This window comes from Sciurus vulgaris, assembly GCF_902686455.1.
Source record: "Sciurus vulgaris genome assembly, chromosome: 14".
Lineage (NCBI taxonomy): Eukaryota > Metazoa > Chordata > Mammalia > Rodentia > Sciuridae > Sciurus > Sciurus vulgaris.
The window spans coordinates 73644054-73668343 of record NC_136475.1 but is presented as its reverse complement, the minus strand read 5'-3'; the positions used below and the strand labels follow the sequence as shown (position 1 = coordinate 73668343).

The following is a 24290-nucleotide window of genomic DNA, read 5'->3' as shown; positions in this document are numbered from 1 at the left end:
CAGTTTCATTGCCACAAGGGGATGGCTTTGATGTGGAGCACAGAGAAGAAAAATTATACTAAGTGGGAAATAGGAAAACATGCATCTCTCTTTGCCTACAGTTGGTATACCATTAGAGCAAGCTGTAAATCTGAGGACTAGCTAAAAATTTAAACAGTGAGATTCTAGAAATGATAGATCCTATGAGAAGGGCCTATGCTCTTCACAACCCTGGTTGACTACAAGTCTGCACATATGTACAGGTGACCCCCTAATAGGTCCTACGTTCACTACAAAATGCCAGCTAATTGGGAGGCTCAGAGTATTGCAGAGGGGAAAGGGGAAACCTAAGAGATCAAACATACAACACCACCTGGCTATCTACATGCAGTGTTGAGGAATGGCTCAGAGGTAGAACATCTGCCCTAGCACATAGGAGGCCCTGGGTTCAATTTCCAGTACCACCACCAAAAGAGAGAGAGAGAGAGAAAGAGAGAGAGCGAGGAGAGAGGAGAGAGAGGAGAGAGGAGAGAAGAGAGGAGAGGGAGAGGGGGAGAGGAGAGAGGAGAGAGGAGGAGAGAGGAGGAGAGGAGAGAGGGAGGAGCGAGAGAGAGAGAGAAGAGAGAGAGAGAGAGAGAGGGGAGGAAAGGAAAGGAAAGGAAAGGAAAGGAAAGGAAAGGAAAGGAAAGGAAAGGAAAGGAAAGGAAAGGAAAGGAAAGGAAAGGAAAGGAAAGGAAAGGAAAGGAAAGGAAAGGAAAGGAAAGGAAAGGAAAGGAGGGAGGGAGGGAGGGAGGCAGACAGACATAGAGAGATAAAGAAAATTTTGTATGAACACACAGGGAGAATATAAGAAAACCCAGTGGAAAGGGAAAGAGGCAAACATGAAAGTAGACATAGCATTGAATGTGCTCCCCTAAGTACATACAATCCACCAGCAGAGTGAGAGCCTTATTGGCTGGAAGACTTAAGCACAAACTACAACCAGTCATTACACAACACTAAACCATGCAATCACAGGTGCAAGCCCCAGAAAGTCAAACCAAAAAATGAAAATATGAAGTTTCAAAAAGTTTGGAAAACACATCAACAGTAGCACATGGTAGGAGACAGATTCTGCATTTGAATTTCACACAAGTTTCTATAACTAAAGACAACTTGCAAGAGAGGAAACGAATAAAATCAGAATCCAGAGTATGTATAATATACTATATAAAATGTCAAATTCAAAGAAAAAAATACAAGCCAGGAAAAGAAACAGCAAACCATGACCCATATTTGGGGGGGGGGGGGGGTCACTAGCAAGTTATATCTGACTAAGACGAGATCTTGGAGTTAACAAAGACATTAAAAATTTATCGTAAACATATTTAAAGAATTATAGGAAACTGCTTAAAGTAAATATATATTGACATGACATGAAAAATAGGGAATATCAAAGAAATGCCAACTATTAAAAAAAGTAGAAATTTTGAGCACTGAAAAGTATAACAAAGGAAATGAAAAAAATGGTCAGAAGAGTGGATTTCATATTAGAATAAGAGTGAATATGTGATATTAAAGATAAAATTTAACAATTATCCAATTAGAAGAAGAGTGGGGAAAAAAACACTAAAGACACTAGAGACATGTAGACAACACCAAATATACCTGCATACATGGGATGATATCCCAGAGAGGGGAGAGTAAAATTTATGAGAAGTAAAACTTATCAAATACCATGGAAATATTAATCCAGAAATCCAAGTTATTCAACAAACCCAAAGTAGAATAAACAGAGAAATCCTCACCTAGTAAACAAACCATTATAAACTAACGGAGGAAATCTTGAAGGCAGCAAGAAGAAAGTAAGTCATTACATGTAAGTCTTTCCAATGAATAATAATGGGACAGTTATGTATCCATATATCAAAAAAAATTTATACACACTCACACAATTCTGCCTCACACCATACACAAAAATTAACTCAAGCTGAATCCTAGTAACGTAAGAGCTAAAACTCTTCTAGAACACAGGTCAGCAAATATCTTTTTAAGGGACCATCAAGTAAGTATTTTAGGCTTTCTGGGCCATAGTCTCCACAGCAACTGCACAACAGTTATTAGAGGGAAAGCAGGCACAGACAATATGTATATGCATGGGTGTGGTTATGTTCCAATAACACCTTATTATGAGGTGTCCATAAGATGGGGTCATTCCACCAACTATATTTTTGCCATCTCCAATACAAAAACAAAACGAGAAAATCTTTGTGGCCTTAGACTAGGCAAAGATTTCCAAACATGATACCAAAAACAGAAACCATACATAAAAAAGACAACTGAATTCATCAAAATTTAAAATTTTGTTCTTCATTAAGAAAATAAATCATACAAGGGGAGAGAAATCTTTGAAAGTCATATATATAATAAAAAACTTACATAGAGAATATATAAATTCTCTCACGATTCAGTAAGATGATAAATTACTCAAATTAAAATTGACAAAAATGAATGAATAGATATTTCACATAAGACACAAATGACTAATAAGCACATGAAAATTTGCTCAACATCATTTGTCATTAGGGAGATGCAAAGTAACACCACAATAAGTTTGTACTACATAGCTATCAGAATGGTCTTAATCAAAAACACAGTAACAGCTATTGTCCAAGATGTGAAAAAAATGGAACCATTACACACTGTTCCTAGAAACAAAATGTTTCAGACACTTTAGAAAACTGGTAGTTTCTGAAAAGGTTAAAACAGATGTATATGACCCAGCAACTCCATTCCTAAGTACCTATTTGAAAGAAATGAAAACACATTGATATAAAGAGTACAAGAATGTTTGCAACATTGCTCATAATAGCAAAAAGTGGAAATGATCCAACCATCCACTAACTGATACATGAATAAATAAAATGTGGTATAATTTTATAATGGAATAATTATTTGGCAATAAAAAGAAATGCAATGTTATATGCTGTAACATAAAGGAACCTCAAAACAGTATACTATGTGAAAAAGGACAGTCACAAAAGACGTTTTGGTATGATTCGGTTTATATGAAATTTCCAGAAAATGTAAATCTAGGTCAAAAAGGACATTATTTGTTACCTGAAGTTGAGAGTGGGAGCGGGGATTACCTCAAGTGGACACCAGGTTTCTTTTTAGGGTAGTGTTCCAAAACTAGATTGTGAGAATAGCTGAACAACTCAATAAACTTACTAAAAAATAAAAATCAATGAGTTAACTCCTTACACTCGTGAATTCGGTAGTATGTAAATCATAACTCAATAAAACTGTGGGGTGGGGGACAAGGAAAAGGAAAATCCACCTTTCCCTCTTACAAACTGAGCCACCTGCAGCAGATCACTACCCTAAGCCTCAATCTGTCATCTGTAAAAATCAAATTACTACTCCTTATCACACAGGGTTCTTGTGAGCACCTGTAAAGAAACATTTTATCCTTTTTTTTTCTATCCTATGGTTTTAATCATATTGCAAAAAATTTATGTCTCTAAGACGTGTAACAGACTAAAAAGAGTTGAAATCCTAAAATCAACAGTAGAACATGCTTTTTTGAAACAAACAAAACCACTCTTACTGGCGCTCAGTATGAAAATGCTCAACCCAATGTAAAAATTCTAATGTAAAAATGTGAATTGTAATATAAATACTTCAAGTGATAAGAAAACATAATTTAACTGGTAGTGAGTTTGTAATTAATTAGAGGCATACAAATAACTAAAACCTTAAAACTAACCATATTTTAAATTAAATCATATTTACCAATACAAACAAGGAATTTTTACCTATTATTCTAGAGCTCCTTCTTGTTCTATAATTTTGAAAAAATGTTCTCCCAATGATGTATAGATAATAGTGAAAGGGAACCAACATGTAGGAAAAGGGGAAACTCAGAAACATAAACAACAGATTTGTTCTAAAACCTCATTAAGTGCCACCAAATAAGATTTAACTACAAAACATATAAAGAAATACACAAATACTCATGAGTATAAAAATCACAGAATAAGAAACTGCTTATGTCACGACGATTAAACTAGGCAGAGAGAAACTCTCAGGCTTTTTTCTATATCTGGAGTAAAGCCATTCCATCCTCTTAAAATCTAACTACACAAGGGCACATACATCTTAACTTTTCTCTGACCATTTCTAATATCTGAAGACCATCAATGAGGCTATGATCAGAAAGTAAAGTAAAATCTTAAATCCAGTACAAATCTAATCTAAAATAATGGCTAAAAAGGCATTTAAGGGAGGCAAAAACCCAAAGAGTTGGAATGGCAATATGACAGCCCAGAACTGAGAAAAGCAGGCAGTTTTACAGGAGAGTTACACAGTAGGCCATTTGCTAAATCTTTAGAAGGGGCCTGTCTATAAAAATGACCCTTGGCTAGCACCTGGGAACTTGGTTTTTAGAAAGTTTATTTGATAAGGGAGTTTTATCTACTTGGGTTTCTGCTTTTGCACAATTGCTTACCCTCAACTGCCATGTAAAGTAGTCCAAGGCTACCCTACTAGAGAGGGGAGGCCATATGGAAAGACAGGCCCTGAAAGATGAGTGACAAGTGGAGACAAATGAGAACCAAAATGAGAATTAAGATGCCTCAATCAACAACCAGCACCACAGCCCAACAGGAATCAAGGGCATCTTGGAGCATTCTGCCTACATCAATCTGCCTCAACTCACAGCATATGCAACAAAGTTATCTCCACTGACCTCTGACCAAATTCCTAAACCACGAAATCATAAGCAAAAAAAACTGGCAGGTTGAGGTAATTTGTTTTGCTGTAATAGATACTGGGACAAAACAACAAAATACTGGTATCTGGAAATGGGGTGCTGCTATAACAGAAGCCTAAAACACATCACACTGGTTTTTGAGACTCAGGCAAACAGAAGTTTAAAGGATGAAAAGGAGATAATGGAAACAAAGAGCAGTAAGGAAACTGCTATAGGAGGCTGGAAGAAGCACGGTCCACATTATATACTAGCAGAACAATTAGCAAACTGTCACATGAAGTAACTTAGAAGATTAAAAATATACCTAATATACCTAATGGACCTGTGGATCTGGCTAAGGACATTTCCAGTAGAATATCCTGGAAATAGTGGCTTCATTACAATCAAGCATTAGAAGGTACAAGGAGAAAAATGTGAGCTGAAGAATGAACTATTCAACTTATAAGCAGAATTTAAGATAAATACATCTTTTTATTTAAAATTTTATTTACTCATTTTAGGAAGGCATTTGTTTTATAGTTTTCCCCCATATTTTTATTGATACATTACAGCTGTACACAAAGGTGAGATTCATTGTTATGTATCTGTATACATGCACACAAAATAATTTGGCCATTATCATTCTCCAGTAGTTCCCCTTTACCTCCGTCCTCCATCCCCCTGGTCCCTCTTTCCTGTACTCTGCTGATCTCCCCTCAGTTTTCAAGAAATCCCCGAACCTTCATTTTCCTTTTCCCTCTCTAGCTTTCAGATGGTAGAAAACATTCAACCACCAACTTTCTGAGTTTGGCTTACTTTGCTTAACATAATATTCTCAAGTTCCATTCATTTTCTTTCAAATGACGTAATTTCATTCTTTTATAGTTAAATAAAACTCCATTGTGTATAAATACATTTTCTTTATCCACTGACAGACTACCTCAGCTATTGTGAATTATGCTGCTATAAACATCAGTATGCATGTATCACTTTAGTATGATGATTTTAATTCTTTAGGATAAATACAGGAGAGGTATAGCTGGTCATATGGTGATTCCATTCCTAGTCTTTTGAGGAATCTCCGTACTGATTTCCAGAGTGGCTATACTAATTTATAATCCCACCAACAGTGTAAAAGTGTTCCTTTTTCTCCACATCCTTTCCAGTATTTATTATTGTTTGTATTCTTGATGGCTGCCATTCTAACTGGAATGAGATGAAATCTCAGTGCAGATCTGATTGACATTCCCTAACTGCTAATGATAGTAAACATTTTCCCACATTATTTGTTGGCCATTTGTATTTCCTCTTTTGACAAGTGTCTGTTTAGTCCATTTGCCCATGTATTAATTGTGCTATATGGTTTTTTGGTGTTAAGTTTTTTCAAGTTCTTTATACACTCTGGATATTAAGCCTCTGTCAGAAGAATAGCTAGCAAAGATTTTTCTCCCATTCTGTAGGTTCTCTCTTCACATTCCTCATTGATTCCTTTGTTGTGCAGAAGCTTTTCAATTTCATGCCATCCATTTATTAACTCCTCACATTATTTCCTGAGCTTTATGGGTTCTAAAGAGAAAATCAATGTCTATACCATATGTTGGAGTATTGACCCTATGTTTCTGCTACAAGTTGTATAGTTTTTGTCTAATTCCTAGGTCTTTGATCCATTTTAAGTTGACTTTGTACAGGGGGAGAGGTGAGTTTCTAATCTCATTCTTCTACATATGAATAACCAGTTTTTCCAGCACCATTTGTTTAAAAGGCTGTCTTTTCTCCGATGTGTTTTTGGCACTTTTGTCAAGGTTCAAATGACTGTATCTGTGTGCATTTGTCCTTATCTCATCTATTCTGAACCATTGGTCTATGTGTCTGTTTTTATGCCAGTACCATGCAGTTTTCGTTATTATAACTCCGTAGTATAATTTGAAGTCAGGCATTGTGATGCCTCTAGCAATGTTTTTTGGCTTAAAGAGAAATACACCTAACCAAGAATAACTGTTGAAAAATAACTTTTTCATGACTAGCCTCTTCAGACAGCAAAAGATCATCAAAGAAGGAAGTCTGAGCACAAAGATCAAATCTAGAGCACTGCCAGTAAACATGCCAAGATCAACAAAAAGAATGCATCTTTAAGCTCCTCTGTTAAGCACTCTGAAAGATCTTATAAAGCAGTGATAACACACCTTACGAGGCAAGCAAAAGGTCTTCTAAATATATCTGCAGGAAGCCAGGCATGGTGGCACTAGCCCATAATCCCAGCTACCAGGGAGGCTGATGCAGGAGGATTCAAATTTAGCAAGACCCTATCTTAACATAAAATTTTAAAAGGGCTGGAGTGTAGCTCAGTGAGAGACCATTTGCCTAGCATGCACCAAATCTGGGTTCATTCTCCAGTACTGCCAAAAGAGAAATAAATTTACAGGACCCTAACTTAGAATCCAAAGTAGAGAGAGACCAGTTTCAGAAAGAATTCTGAATATGACCTTTGTCTAATGGAGTATATTTATAATCTGGTATATAGAAAACCCACAGTGTGTAAGGAACTTTATCAGAACTAAAAGAAACACTGCTCTAAATGAAAGAAGCCTCTAGACTTTCAAACTGATACACACATGAACCACCAGACTCAGACTGCTACTCAGGTGCAAACAAGGCCAATTTCTTAAAGGAAAACAAAGTGACTCAGAATAAAACCAACAGCCCAAAGGATCCAGTCAAAAGATGGGAAAAATAATGAATTATGAAACCAAAACAGTAGAACCAAGTTATAGTCATGGGCAATCTTTGTACCCCTGGTTAGAGTTCAGAATTATTTTGGGCCACCAACTAGTTTTATAATCCTTCCTGTTTCCCATTCTCTCACTTCCAATGGAAATTATCTATTTGTGGTCAACTATGCCTGTCTTAAAATCATACACTGAGTGTATGACAGGGGTGGGGTGGGGATTTAGAGAGAAAGGAGAGAATTTGTCTTCTTAGCTTACAGTCTCCGAACCAAGAGGAACAACTTCCAAAGCCTCACTCACATACTAACCTAATGTCACCTGGAGAACAAATGAGGATTATAAACAGGAAGTCAACACTTCAGCCCCAGACATATGAGTGAGGCCATCTTAGACCCTATACATCATCTAAGCCATTCCAGTTAACATCTTAAGGACCAGAGCACAGTGTTAACTTGCTCCAATTCGTGGCCCAAATATTGTAAACAATAAAACAGCTATGATTTTAAGCCACTGCATTCTGGAATAAACTGTCAGTAACAGATAATTGACACAGGTAGTGAATACAACAAAATCTTACTAGGTATAATCTAAAAAGAGCATTAGTGCAAGGTACAGTGGCGCAAATCTGCAATCTCAGAGATTTGGGAGGCAGAGGATTCCAAGTTCAAGGTCAGTCTCAGCAAATTAACAAGCCCATCTCAAAATAAAATAAAAGAGTTGGAGATGTAGCTCCGTGATAGAGCATCCCTAGGATCAATCCTCGGCACCACAAAAAATAATAATAATAATAATAATAATTTTCAAAAATAAGTAAGAGTAGCATTAAGGATCCTAATGGAATAAAGGAGTAGTTTATTTCATACTATTTAAAAGACAGGAAAGCATAAATAAGAAGTATGTATGTTGGTTTCAAGTTTCTATTTCCCCCCTAAATTTCATACAGTTCTCCTATTTTGCTTTTGAAATAACAACAAAGATGCTATTTTGTTAAAATTCCTTTAGGATATTGTCAGTTTATTGGTTTGTGTACTGAAATTTGTTAAGAGAAAAATATGTTTTTTTCATGACAAAATATACAAAAATTTCAGCAAATGAAATTTTTCTATCTTTTTAGGTTGAAGAATGAGAAGTTGTAATTATATCAACAATCCAAGAAAGAAGAAATGTATATGACTTCACAATTTCTGAGAAGTCAGAATGCATTATAAGACAATCAAAAATTATAATTTAATATTATACTGTTTTTTTTGAAACTTCAGTTTATCGTAATTCCTCATGGTGATCATTTTGTGAACACATGTAGATAATAAAAGGTTAAGAGAAGTAATAATACTTTGAATACAAAAACCCAAAAAGATTATAATAACAGATTACAACCAATGCAGAAAAAAAATTAAAGAGAAATAAGTGAGGAGCCATACACTATTAGGATTAAAAAGACAACACGCAAAATTCTGAAGAAGAAAAAAATCAATCCTAATAGTATGAAAAAGCCTTGGTTTTTAGCTGATCATAAGCACATTAGCCAATAGTAAGCCAATCAGCATAAAAACTGTTAATGCAATTTTAGATTCAATTAATCTATTTACCAAACCAATAAAGTACTGGAAATTTACTATGTACCATGTACTTTACTAAAAAGAATATAGTGAACAGATCCAGTGATGGAATAATCTCACCCTATTCACCCTATTTAGAACTAGTCAAACTACATATGAAATATTAAATACATGTTAAGGAAGTATAAATGAGTAGATTTCTAAAACAAATGCCTCACTTAAAAGAAATAAGAAAATTCCTAAAAATTTGTTACCAAAATTAATGACTATGTATGGACAAAGTGGTAGGCACTGGAGTATATGGTGGAGAGGAGAAAAACGATATTGTCCCGTCCTCATGTGCTTATGGTCTAATTAGCACCATATCACAGGGAAGATCTTTAGCAGGTATGAAATAATAATCTGTAAACTATATTATAAAATATTCATATACTGAAATAAATTACCTCCAAAGTTACTTCCAAATCTAAAATGTTGTGATTAATTATAGTACTGTACCACAAAAGAATTTAATTATTACTTTAAGATACACAGGTCTAAAGAGTACCAGGCAAACCAAGATACACACACAACAAACACACACTTTATGGGTTTTGTTTTTTAACTTTTTACCTAAAAAAACAATATCAATTTATATGTTTAGCCTTCACAGGCAAACTACTGAAAATCAACTTCAATCCACATTAAGAAAATGCAGTCTCAAATTTTATTCCATTTCAAATAACAAAAAAAGTTAATGTACTTATTCCAATAATTATCTTACCCTAGTTAAGATAATTACAAAGAAATTAACACCTATGATTTCTCACAAACTTCTTATATTAATAAATATACCTTTCCATGGCTTTAGCTGTATAAGGCAAATGCATTTCAATACTGTGTTCATCTTCATCTGTTTGTAGAGTCATGCGTTCAAACATTCCTGTCTTCCATAGCTCTCCGTAAACTAGATTTCAAAATATATTAAAACAAATATATTAATGTACAGCTGTATCCTGTGAGATTCCAACCAGTCACACAAAGCTACATGCTTTGGCAAGAGGTAAAAGCACCACATGGTACTCTCCATTTTTTGTTTGAGAGAGAGAGAAAAACAACTACTAATGCTCATGTGCCAGGTAAAACAATAATACATGAAAAACTTATATGTACACATCATGATTATGTAAAAAATAATAATTAAAAATTTTCAACCAGTTCATTACTTCTAAAATCACCTGTATTAAGAAGACTATTCTTTGACTTTAATCAGGACATATTAGCAAGGACCGTTTAAAGCCATTCCTACTGAAATATGGACAAAAATCACTGATCTATTTACAATTAAAGTTAATAATAGAGTTTCTGAGTTTTGCTTTTGCTTGGTTTTTAATAAAATATATGGTATTATTATTTCACATCCCAGGTTCCTCTCAATCCAAAATCAGAAAATTCCTACTGAGAATGCTACTTTCCTCAAAATTCAAAATTAAGCTGTGGTAGAGCTCAAAAGATAAATTCACCACAGAACCATGCAAACTTAAAATGATCTAGTAAGTCAGATCTAGTAACTGATGAACTAGACACTGCAGAAGAAAGAGATGAAGTTTTGATAATATAAGAATATTCTAACTAGATCCTTAAATGGGTTTACCAATATCAAAGAAATAAAGAAATGATGGTATGACCTCTTTTCTACAAAATTATACCTAGCTAAAAATTATCCATTTTTTCACTGTCAGATTATCCAAAACCATACTTTTCCAAGAGACCTAACAAGGTTTTAAAAGTGTGTTTCCTAGAACCATCTCAAGAAGTAAGGTTGGTAATCCTTCAGCTTCATGAATAAGATGCATTCCAACAACAAACAGTTAACACTCTACAATCCTCAAAACCTCAAATTATGGAAAAAATAATAATACCAAAAAAATACATTTAATCAAATTTTCAAACCTCAAATTATGAATACTGAGACCTATAAAAATGAAAATGAGCTAATCATATCTTTTATAACTGGAATCTTTCATTCTATAGTAAGAACTGTTACAAAATTTATCAACAGCATTCTTAAAATTCTTAAAATATAATTTAACAAACTTAAGGATACATCCCAAGTTCATGAAGATCGTTACTTTGAGGAAGGTAAAATGAGTTCAGGAAGAGGGTAAATTGAAAGATGAGTACATCAGTATCTGTTATATGATTCTCTATCCAGTTCTGTGTATTTAAATCATTCTCCCTCATACCCCACAAAAAAAAAAGTCAAAAGGTTTTACTTTACACATCTATTGTATAAGAAATTAAATAAAAATGTGATATCTGAAACCTTATGGGGAAAAAAAAACAAAACACATTTAAAAATAAAATATATTTAAGATTTCTATAGCATCTTTTAGATTTTCATAAATGCAGGCTCTCCCCACCCCATTAAAATCATTAGCGAAAGAAACAACATGCATCCCATTTGTTTACAATTAAAATTTTAAAAAATTTAAAAATAAATCATTAGCAAAGACATAAAATATATTACCACCATTATCTATTTGAGAAAAGTGATCTACACAGAAGTAGACCAACATGCCCAGAATCTTTCATTAAGCTGAGCATACACTAATTTCTTAAGGTACAATGAGCACATGGTACTTCCCTGAAAATAAGTGTAGTCACTGCAATCTAGAGACTAGTGGATCTGATAGATTTTTGGTTTTAGCAGGAAAACACTAGTTGTCTTTTAGGGATTTGGAAGATTTTCATTCTTTGTTTTTGTTTTATACAGATTAGTTACAACAAATTTTATTTTTAAAGTTGAGATATTAAGGCTGGGCTATAGCTCAGTGGTAGAGCACTTGCCTAGCATGTGTGAGGCACTGGATTCAATCTTCAGCACCACATATAAATAAAAAAACAAAGTTATTGTTATCCATCTACAACTTAAAAAAAATTTTTTTTAAAGTTGACATATTACTTACTTGTTTTTGTTTTTAAAACTTCTGTTAAAAGATCCTTTAGTTATTAAAAAGCTATAAGATTTCTTTATACTTACTCTTTTGGTCAATACGAAGGTCATACAGAGGTGTCCTATATATATCCACACTGGAAAGTGCACATCGAGAGAGGGGCACATGATGAGAAGGCCCAAGGATGAAAATTCTCCGGCTAGGAGATATACAACAAAGAACACAGAACAATGGTACTTCTAGACAAACATTACTAAACACAATGGGGGGAAAGTAAGTAATTCTAACAAATTACTTTTATTCCCTTTTGACTACTTTCATTGTCAACCATTAAGGGCTAAACAGTAATTCATATGTTGAAATAACAACTCCCAATACTGACAATAACTGGATTTGGAGTTAAGGTCTTTAAAGAGCTAATTAACTTAAAATGAGGTCATAAGGAAAGAAGCCTAGGCCTCATCAATATGACTGGCATCCCCCTATATAATGAGAGGAGACACCAAGGGAGTGCCTGCACAGGATGACAGTCGAATCTGAAGAGGTAGCAAGACACAGCCCTCGACAAGCCACACAGACAAAAGAGTTAGAGAAACCAACCCTACCAGCACCTTGATATTGAACTTTGAACTTCCAGAATTGTGAAAAAATAAAGAAATAAATTTCTGTTATTTAAGTTACCTAGTCCATTGTACTATTACATCAGCCCTTGCAAACTAATACTTCTCAGTTATTTACTTTCAATTCCTTGTCCCTGTTTTTTATGTTAGAAGACTTTTAAAAGAATCATGTTCAATACCTGGAAATACGAACTAGCAATCTTTACGGTAAAACAATCTGCCATGCATAAAATCATCTCTGTATTATAATAGCTAGGACATAAGGTTTCTAATAGCTGTATTTTATTAACTGAATTTTAAACATTTCAGTTATCAAAAATATCAAAAGTCTAACACCTTCTAAAATCAACCAAAATTTTAATAAAAATGCATAATGATATAAAATTCTAAAAATCCATTAAAAACAACATGAACAATGAGGCATTATGGTAAAGCTATTTCTACATTTCTTTCCTGGCAAAGAAAAAAAAGGCATCTTGTTGAGAATTCTATGTAATTCCATGTAACAAGCTTTTCTCATTCAAGTAGAAGTCATTCTCAAAAACAAAGAAACTGAGTTATATGTTATTTGTATTGTAGTCTTATCTAAAGAAAAGCAATGGGCTAAGCTGTAGCTTAAATCTTCATAATCCCTTTACCTGACACCAAGAATAAAATTAATTTCCCCTCATTTTATCTCAAACATCCAAACCAGCCCTACAATCTAAATTCCAAAACTACCCACTTTCTCTGTTCTCTAAGATTCAAATAAACTAATCTTCCACAATCACATACAGACAAAAAACAATTAGACTCAAAACAGTAAAACTATGAGGAGGAAGGGTTATATGAGAGCCTATGTACCTAGAAAATTAAGTACTACTCATTGCTCGGTTAACAGAAAAAGACTAAGAAATGTGTCTTAGTCTTACAACTATGAATGTGTGCTTTAACACTGTATTTTGATGAAACTGAATTACTAAGCTAAGAATATTAACCCATTGTTTGCTATATGTTATTTCATATCCTGGGAAGGGAAGGAGAAGATAAGAAAGTTATGGGTACATGATTCTCAGTTTAGAGTCCCCAAACCTGAAGAGGTCATCTAAAAAACATAAAGAGTCCATGCTCAAACTATTTGTGATCAGAAACTATGTCTCTCCCCCTTCCATGTGTTATTAGCATTGTAATCCTCATGTTATCACCTCTATCATAAAACCAATAACCTTTTCAGGGGAAAAATTACATTCCTAAATGAACAAAATCAAGAGATACCATTCTGTTCTCATATGTTAACAGCACATAAACATGAGTTTTTTAAAAGTAAAGCCTAATGTAGATCATATATAATGGTAATTCAGGAATGTTGAGGTCACTTGATTAATGCCAGGTCTATTACGTGAACCAAGAATCAATAATGTAGGACCAGGTGCAGAGGTGCACACCTACTGTACTCTCAGTTACTCAGGGAGGTTGAAACGGGAGAAACACATGAGTCCAAGAGTTCCATTCCAGCCTGGGCAGCACAGTGAGACCCAGAGTGGGGAAAAAAAAACACTCAAGTATGCAAAGGGGCATTTTTTTCTGATTGAGGAATGAATTTTATGATGAGAAAAAAGAGAATATTTGTAATCAGAACACTCTTAGAAAATCTAGAATAGTTAAAATATGAAATGATATCTTTGATATGTATCAATATAAACTCAAGCTATATAGATAAATTTCATAAGTAAAAAGAATCCTCCTAGCTACAAGATGAGTACTGCTCCAGAAATATACACCGGAGGTATGCTGGAACCTAATTAGCTCCTCTGATAAATGACTATTTTCCTTGTTTGCCTTTTTGTCAAACCCAGTTCACATGAGGGATAAAGAGCCCCTACCAATCTGAATAAACCAACTGTTTTACCAACAGAATCTTTGTAGTTTGGTAGAAACTCACCCAAAAAATCAACATAGGTAAGCTCTACACTTGATGGAGTGAGAGAAAAAAAAAAAAAAAAAAAAAAAAAAAGGTTTAAGTACCATCAATATTAAATTTTTAAAAGTGACATACCAAAAAAAACAAAATTAGACATCATTGAAAAGAATCAAAAAAGGCATATTAAGCCAGCAGTAATCTCAGAACAGATCTCTCTGGTTAGCTAAATACTAACAAAAGAAAATTAATAGTGCACATAGGCAGGCATGGTGGCACACACCAGTAATCCCAGCAGTTTGGGGGTCTGGAAGCAGGAGACCACATGTTCAAAGCGAGTCTCAGCAACTTAGCAAGACCCTGTCTCAAAATAAAAAATTTAAAAAAGGGCTGGAGATGTGACTTAATGGTTAGCACCTCTGATTTCAATCTCTGGTATCAAAAACAAACAAAAAAAAGAATAAAGGTTCACACTTTTTTTTTTTGGGCGAATTGCCAGAGTCCATAAACACCAAAGTTACAGGAATATTTTGGAGAGAATGAGTAATACAGGGATTTGAAGCATTACCCTGTTCCTTCCTTTTAATTAAAATGCGAGGCTCTTCGTCTTTAAGGGAATAGCTTTTCCATATTAGCAAATCATGACTGTTGCCATATAGGGAAAATAACTTTAAAATGAAACAATAGAGGCAGGAGTATCACAGGCATTCTCCTAGGAATAAATGTACTTCACATATGGACAGTTCCAGAGAATTCATGTATGGAGTGAGTTACTATGATGAGTTAAGTATGTGTACCTCATACAAGCTGAATGTCTGCCCTCATAAATATTTTTCAACTACTTATGCTAACAATTGGATATATATAATTTTTAAAATGCTTTCACAGGAAGTAGAGATTTTAAAGAATAAAATGTAATATGGTCTCAAAGAAGATTCCTTTTTGCTCTTCTTTTTGCTGGTATTCCTGCAAGGCTTTCTGAAAATGAATAAGAATATGAATATAAATTAAATTCCAGTTTCTTCCTAAGTACATTCCAAATTCTGAGTTCTTAGAGTTCAAGTAATAGGAAAAAATTCTGCAACTATCAATATAAAAAAGAAATTCATTAAATATTCCTCTTTTATTTTGCAGTACTAGGAATTAAGCTCAAGGGCACTTACCACTAAGTCACAGCCCTTTTATTTTTTTGAAGACAAGGTCTCACTAAGTTGCCCAGGCTGGCCTTGAACCTTCAATCTTCCTGCTTTAGACTCCTAAATCTCTGAGATTGTAGGCATGGGACACCATTCAGCTAATGTTCCATTTTTAAATTCCTTAAACAGCCAAAGTGGTCTTCATTTCATTTCCCTTATAGGATAAAAACCTAAAATCCTTAAAATGGTACTTAAAAGTCTCAAATGAACTACCATGTTCTTGTATTACTCTTCGCCTCGATGACTGTTAACACTTTATGTGAATGCTGTACTTCCTTTATGACACTAACTTTGTCTACTGCAAAGTTTTTACAAGTCATCATTCCCTTTTCTTGGCTGGCTTGGCTTAAAAATGAGTTCTGCAAAGATGCCCTCCCCAGGCTGGGGAGATAGCCCAGTTGGCAGAGTGCCTGCCTCGCAAGCACAAGGCCCTGGGTTCAATCCCCAGCACCGCAAAAACAAAAAAAAACAAACGATGTCTTCCCCAATCCTTTCCCATAATTTAAGTTAAATCACTCTTTTAAAGTCATTATAGCAGTTTTCAAAGTGTGAACTATGAATTACAGATATTCCCCAAGGCCCTCTAAAGAGGTAGTACACAAAATTGAAACTATTTTCATAATAAAACAAGGAAGTTATTTGCCTTTTTCATTGTATAGACATTTACCCTTATGGTACAAAAATAAAAATGGATGTGAAAAATAAAATGAGGACAGGTAAAGCTATATTCCAGGTAATAGAATCTATGTTTCAGAAGTTGTTTTCACCTTTACTTCACACTAGTTTTTTCAAGTCAGTTTCACTTAATTTCATTAAAAATCTTGACACTTAAGAACACATTTTAATAAACTATATAATACAATGCATACAATTTCTGATGGCAAATGCATAAAGCATTTCAGCTACATATGGAAATAAATCTCAGGGAAAACACCTGTGTGATCATAAGCGGGAGCTGAATTAGATACTTTTTTCCAAAATTTTTACTTAAAAAACTTACTGTAGAGTTGGGCATAGTGGTACATGCCTATAATTAAAATAGAATCCAACTATGACCATCAATTATTAATTTTACACTTAGATCTATAATTTTATTTATCCAAAATTCCACTGCTATATGCTAAGTACACAAATAATTTGATCACACAACACCCATCATCCACCTCTTTAGACTGATACCCTTCTTTATTCTTTGCTCTCCTCACTTTCTCCTCTTTCCTTTTCCTTCCATTCTAATTTTCCACCAATTTACCTAATTTGTGCTTTCCATTTCTACCAACATAGACTCTATACTTCTCTAAGTATTCCTAAGGCAAATCTGCTTCTGAGGTAATCCCTCTAGCACAAGACCTCATCAGCAAAAACTCTGCCAAACACAGAAAGGTTTTGGGAAAAGATGTTATCTAAATTAATCTTGAGGGCTGGTGTTATGACTCAGTGGTAGAGCATTTGCCTAGCATGTGTGAGGCACTGGGTTCGATCCTCATCACCACATATAAATAAAAATAAATAAATAAAGATCCATCAATAATTTAAAAATATATTTAAAAATAAATAAATAAAAAATAAATTAGCCTTTTTTTATTTTTTACAGACTGCATTTTGATTCTTTGTACATAAATGGGGTACATCATTTGGTTTCTAAAGGAAACATTTACACTTCTTGAGATTTTATGTTTGTATTAGGCAGATACAGGCTTGACTAAATTGGAAGTGTGAGCATGGTCTAACTTTTAAATCAAGAAAATACAAGAGTAAAAAAATGACATAATCCAAATAAATTAATCTTGATTATTGTTGATTTATAGTCCCAGATCAAATGACTGAATCCTCTAAAAATCTTCTCATTCATTAATAAATTCATTGATTGTATATATTAAATACGTATCAAGTAATATTTGTTAAAGATATTCCTGAAAAACATAAATGAGGCTAGCAAGACTAAAACATCAATCTGGAAATCTTTTATTTATTACTAAAAACTTGCTAAATTTATTTTTAACAAAGCATAAATAAAATGGGCAGAGAACACCACATAAAATTTAAAGAGCAGTATTTTTGTTTGAAAATCTGAACAAATTGCTCAAAGGCTGTAGGTGATCACTGCAAACTCATGGCTGCGTGCATGTCTGTCAGTGACTATGCTATCTCTAGTGCCACAGGGTTACCTAAATATTTGACAGAATTACAATGATCATTTTTATCTATTAACACATAGCTGGTACATATTACATTACAGACTGGAGTCTGATATTGGGGTATATGGAGTGAATTAACTACTTAAATAAAATACTAGTCAGTAAACTGAGAAATTTGGGTGATTATTTAGAATAGAAACTTTTGGAAGTTTACAAACTTCTTATTTTAAATTAATGTACTACTTAGTCTCAACTTCCCAGGAATTTTTTTTTAATTTGTTCTTTTTTGATATACACAAGTGTATTTTGACATATTACACATACATGGAATATGTTATTTAAATTAGTCACAAAAAGTTTTTGTAAAAAGCTAATTTCAGTCAGGCATAGTAGTAAGCACCTATAATCACAAGTTCAAGGCCAGTCAAGGCAAATTAGTGAGATTCTGTCTCAAAATAAAAACTAAAAAGGAAGGGGAATGATTGGGGATATGCCTCAATGGATTGCCTAGCATGCATGAGGTCCTGGGTTCAATCTCCAGCAACCCAAAAGGGGGAGGGGGGTTCCTGGGGATGGTAAAGCACTCCTGGGTTCAATCACTCCTGGGTTCAATCCTCAGTACAGAGTAGTAGGGAGTTAATTTCAAGGCCCTTGTTGAATTACCAAGAGTTAATATTCTTCAAATACCATAGTAACTCACTGTCAGATTCTAAAATATTTTAAGTCCTTCTCCTGTCAATAAAAAAATAAATCATACAATAACAATTTTAAAACTGTAACGATTTACAAAGATGATTAAAATTGAACAATGGGCTTTGCATTTACATAAAATGCTTATCTCCAGATTTTCAAAGAAAATAACCAAAATACTAGCCACTGCACATGCCTATAATCCTAGCAGTTCGGAGGCTGAGGTAGAAGGATCAAGAATTCAAAGTCAGTCTCAGCAACTTAGTGAAGCACTAAGCAACTCAGTGATACCCTGTCCTCTAAATATTTTAAAAAGGGCTGGGAATGTGGCTCAGTGATTAAGTGGCTCTGGGTTCAATCCCCAGTAAACCCCACCCCCGGAAAAATTTAAAAAAAAAAAAAAAAAAAAAAAAAAAAGAAAAGAAAGGACAAAAAAAAGAACTAAAATACTTAATCTTCTAATAATTTCAGAATAAAACATTCTGTCAACCAAAGACAAATGTTCAGAGAAAAAGTATTAAAGATTTCCTACCTAAATAAAATATTCATAAAAAAAATCAATTTCTAACTGAGAGGATAACAATAAGGAAGATGAAAAACAAGTTGCTTCTAAGACAAAACAATTATTACATAATTCCCAAACTTCACCCACTTAAAACTATCTACATTACTTACGTAATAGATGGATCCACTTGTTTGTAAGCATGTGCAGCACAAGACCCACAGTACGTATATCCTGCGTGGCTACAAAATAAAATAATTGTTTAAATTTAATCATCAGGTTCATGATCAAAATATTCTGGAAAAAAAAAAACTTTTACAGAGAAATATAATTAAACATAACAGAATTTAGTGCATGGATTAAAGATGAATGTAGTCAACAATGCAACTTCTAGAAGATAATAAAACATATATCTGTTCTATCTTATATAGCAGTTTTAAAATTTAAATATATTTTATAAATTTTTTTGGCCTGAAACACAATTTAATTTATAGACATTCAAGGCTTACTTGAAGTTGCTAATTTCACATTGTTAACATATGAGTTTTTTATATTCCTCTACAATAGCATTAGCAGACTATTACAAAACAATGGTTAAGACCAAGGATAAATTAAGTCAAACCAAAACAAATAACTGCAACTACCATACTTTCCCCTGTCTTTAGTGCTAAGGGAACTGACTTGGCCTTCTATATATTATTAGGTCTCTCATTTTCTTTTCATACTACTCTTCCTTTTCATCTGGTTTCAACATTTAACCAGTTCTCCTATCACCAACAGAATGACTTTTTCTTGACCTCATTGTTCTTTCTTGACTCGTTCTGGATATATAAATCTAGAGTAACTTCCCTTAGCGTTTACTTCTTAGTATGCTGCCAATGGTATGAGGACAAATGCTTTAAAAACTGGCTCTACAAGAAAAATAACTGCATGCGTACTCGTGTGTATAAAGATTTATTGTAGCATAACAATCACGATTCTCTTTATTGTAAATTCCATGGAGCCAACGTTGTCACTTCTGCCAATCAATAAATGCAATAACAAAAGAATGGAACAGATCCTCATTTATTCGAAAGATTTGTAATCAATATAACAAGAGATGTTTCCATGCCTATGTTCACTGCAGTACTGTTCATTAATGCCAAACTTTGGAATCAACCTAAATGTCCATCAACACATGAATGAATAAAGAAAATGTAATACATACAAACAATGGAGTATGATTCAGTCTTTAAAAAGGAAGAAATTCTGTCATTTGTAACAACATGGCTGGGATTGGAGGTAGAGATTATACTAAATGAAATAAACCAAACACAAAAGACAATGATGCAGTCTTCCCAGTTATATAGAATTTTCTAAATCAACTGAATTCAGTCTCACTAGGAGGGTGGGTCTTGTTCTCATTACAGGTGTCAAATATTTGGATGGATTGGCTGGCTTGGTCATTCTACATTCCTTAAAAAATGATAACACTATTTTGTATCCCACAAATACACACCACTACAATTTGTCAATATATAATTTCTTAAATGGCTAGAACAATGAAAACATATGCATGAATTTCATTCATTCACCAAAGAAAAAGATAGCTTTTCTGGCTGGGCATAATGGCATACACCTGTAATCTCAGTTACTTGGAAGGCTGAGGCAGGATTCCAAGTTTAAATGATAGCCTTGGCAATTTTTAAAAAGGGCTGAAGCTGAGTGGTGTGCACATGCCTATAATCCCAACAACTGAGGGTGGCTGAGATAGGCGGATCACAAGTTTGAAACCAGTCTCAGCAACTTAGCAAGACCTGTCTCAAATATTATAAGGGTTGGGAATATAGCTCAGTGGTAGAGTACTCCTGGATTCAGTCCCCAGTACCCTAATAAAAAGAATAACTTTTTTTTACTGATTAGGTAATAGTTATACTAAAAGAATATTTTCTTACTTTTTATGCTACTCATTAATATAATTTGTGAATTTTATAATTTATAGCTTATCTGCATTGCTCATATTTTCTCATTACTTCTTAAAGGTACACAATCAACACACAATAAATAAAGGCCTGACTTGTAGTAATTCGACAGTTAATTTGGAGTAAAATATTCCTACCATGGCCTGCTTAATAAATTGATGATGCATAGTGAAGAGAAAAGATAAAGCACAGTTTGGAAGAAAACATTTGTAAAGCATAAATCTGAAAAGGGTTTTACATATGAATATAAAGAAATCTCAAAATTCAGTAAGAAAACAACTCAATTTTTAAAAAGTAGATAACTATTTTTATAAGATGGAGCATTCTAAAGTTTGGTTATACTATAATACACTTAACACTACATTTAAAGATGGTTAAGATGGGAATTTTATACTATGTGTATTTTACCACTATTTAAATTTTAATAAGAAAAGATATGAACAAATACTTCATAAAAGAATACATTGGAGAACACATAACCACACAAAGAGATGTTCAACTTCATTTAGTCATTAGGAAAAGACAAATTAAGCTACAATGAGATACCACTAATATCCACTAGAACAACTAAAATTTAAAAAGTGACCATACCAAGTGTAGTAAGGATAAAGAAGAATTAAAACTTTTGTGCATACAGAAATGTAAAATGGTACAACTACTGTGGAAGATAATTTGGCAATTTCCTAGACAAAGAAAAACATCATGTCCACACGAAGATGCACACACAAATGTTCACAGCAACTTTTATTTTCAATAACTATTGGAAATAACCAAATGTCGCTTAACAGATGAACAGATATATCTATGGAAGTATGTCTATGGAATTCTCTTCAGAAATAAAAGTAAATGAACAACTGATCCTGAAAATAATTATGCTATTAAAAAAAGAATATATAGTAATAAATAAGCATGCTAAGTGAAGGAAGTCAGATTAAAAGGGTTTGTATTCTATGATTCCACTTAAGAAGTTCTAGAAAAATCTACAGTGACAAAATAAGTAGCTGAGGAAGGGAAAGGAGACAGAGGGGCATAAACAGGAAGAATTATAAAAGCACAAAATAACTTTTGAGAATGGTAATATGGCCATTATCTTGATTGCTAGTGATGATTTCACATGTCAAACATCAAATTTTATACTTCACATATATGAACTTGGATACTAATCATAACTCTCACTGAACTTGCTTAGGATATGAATGGAGTAAAAGACTAACATAGGCCAATCACAGCAATACACCATAGCAGTATATTCAATGAGGAATTAAATAATATGACATATACACTAAGCTCAATGAAATCACTGAAGGCTTTAATTAATGGTATTCGCTATAATAACTCTTACAAGACAACCTATCAAAGATGCCTACAACACAGCAATAATTTCATAACCCATTAGCCAGAAGGAAAATGTAAGTGGGTCTTTGGCTTAACCCACACAGTTCTGCTATCATCCTACACTGATCTTGATACTGTACCCTAACCAGGGGATCTCTTTTATCCTGTTATATTCCCAAATTCCTATATCTGAAATACCAATACTGCTTTGTTTCAGAGCCCTAACACCTGTTCCTGGTCTTAATATTACTAGCTCTCTTGTCAATTCACAAGTATGCTATCTTGTCTGTCCATGTGGATTTTAAATACTACCTGGTCCATCTGGCTCTTCCCTGGTCTATCTCAAATCCCAAGAACATCTCAGATTTTCAACACTGCTTTGCTTTCTGTTACCAATCATTCCAACTACTATGATTTGGATCTTGGGTATTCTCCAAAGGTTCATGCATTAAGAGGCTTGATTCCCAGCTTGGTGCTACTGGTAGGCCTAAGAATCTTTAGAGGGTGGGACCTACTGGGAGGTCTTCAAATCAATGGGGATAGGCCCTCAAAAAGGGGTCATGGAATCCTGGTCTCATCCTCTCACTTTTGCTTTCCCAGTCATGAAGTAAGCAGTTTTTGCTTTGCTACATGCTCCCACAGTATAATGTTTCATCAAAGGCCCAAAAGCAACAACACGTGGAGTGAAATTTCCAAAATTGTGACCCAAAATGAACCTTTTCTCTTCATAATTGATTACCATCAGGTATTTGCTAAAGTAGCAGAAAATTGACTAACACACCAACCCTTCACTTTGCAAACCACGTCCTTTCATCTCAGATCCACTTTACAGATGTTAGCTCCTATTTGCCACTCTTAAGTTTAAGGACCTTAATCTCCAACATTAACTTTCTAGTATGAGTTTTTTTCCAGTTTCACTAATCTTATTCCTTATCAATCTCAGTTTGTAACCATCCAGGAAAACTTCTTAGAAACACTGATTTTTTTTTTTTTTTTTTTTGTGGTGGTGCTGGGGATTGAACCCAGGGCCTTGTACATGCTAGGCAAACACTCTACCAACTGAGCTATATTCCCAGCCCCACAACACTGAATTCTTGAAGAATAGAAAGAACAAAATAGTAGAAGGGTAAGAACATGAAGGAAGAGCATACAAGCTGAAAGAAGAACGTAAGTGAATGCCCACATGCATAATACAAATGAGAAAACAAGCCTGGTCTAAATAATGCTAAGATAGAATAAAGCAGAGGCACCTGGCCTTGATAAAACAAACTACTCGGAAAAAATGTTGCACAATCTTGAGTAGGAAAGTGACAACATGAAATTATTACTAGTCTAGTACTGAAAAGCATTTGCACAAAAGATAGATTAAATGCAGGAGGTGTTAAAAAAAATGCTCTCTTGGGAACTGTGGCAATGCTATATATACCCAAGCATGAGGTACTAACACCATGCCAATGGGAAATGAGAAATGAATGCTCTAAAGTTCAAAATAGAAAAGAAGAAAAGAAAAACTGATCTTAGTGACCAAGTATGGGGGATGATGAAGAGGAAGAAGAGGAAGATTATGACAATAATAGCAATAACACTTACTGAAAGTTATTAGTAAGGTACTAAGGTGCTATTAGGTACTTTTCTGTACTTCAAAGTATTAAATCATTTAAATCCTCGCACCAATTCTTGTAAGAGATAGAAATTGTCATTTTTCTCATTTATAGATGAAGAAATTAAAAGCAGAGACATTAAGAAAGCTACTGAAAGACACATGGTAAATTCCCAAGCCAGGATTTAAGATCACACAGTAGTGCCCTAGAACCTACACTCTTAGCTACCATAAGAGACATTACATGTTTGAAGGAAAAACGGAAGGGATCTATGGAGGAGGAAAAGCAATAAGCCTGAAAACTGGAAGAATACTTAACAGAATCATATACTCTGAAAGACTACAGAAAAAGATAAAAGACTACAGAAAAAGATAAAACAATTAATGGTGGTAAATACATGGTTCATAATTGAAGTCAG

General features: G+C 33.9%; 1 protein-coding gene across 3 annotated transcripts in view; it reads right to left on the bottom strand.

The window, feature by feature from the left end:
- The window catches only part of MEMO1 (mediator of cell motility 1), a 124864-nt gene that overhangs the window by 30697 nt on the left and 69877 nt on the right, over positions 1-24290 (bottom strand). For 2 of the 3 annotated variants that reach the window (XR_013759032.1, XM_079109981.1), the window contains exons 3-5: positions 19149-19217; positions 12019-12131; positions 9831-9942 (exon numbers count right to left, since the gene is read on the bottom strand). Coding sequence is in view for 2 of the 3 variants with exons in the window: in XM_079109981.1 (XP_078966107.1) it covers positions 9831-9942; positions 12019-12131; positions 19149-19217 (294 nt within the window). In the remaining variant the exon portion in view is untranslated. Of the gene's footprint in view, positions 1-9830; positions 9943-12018; positions 12132-14732; positions 14901-19148; positions 19218-24290 lie in introns of those variants that run through there. The other variant, XM_079109982.1, reaches the window with a different exon arrangement.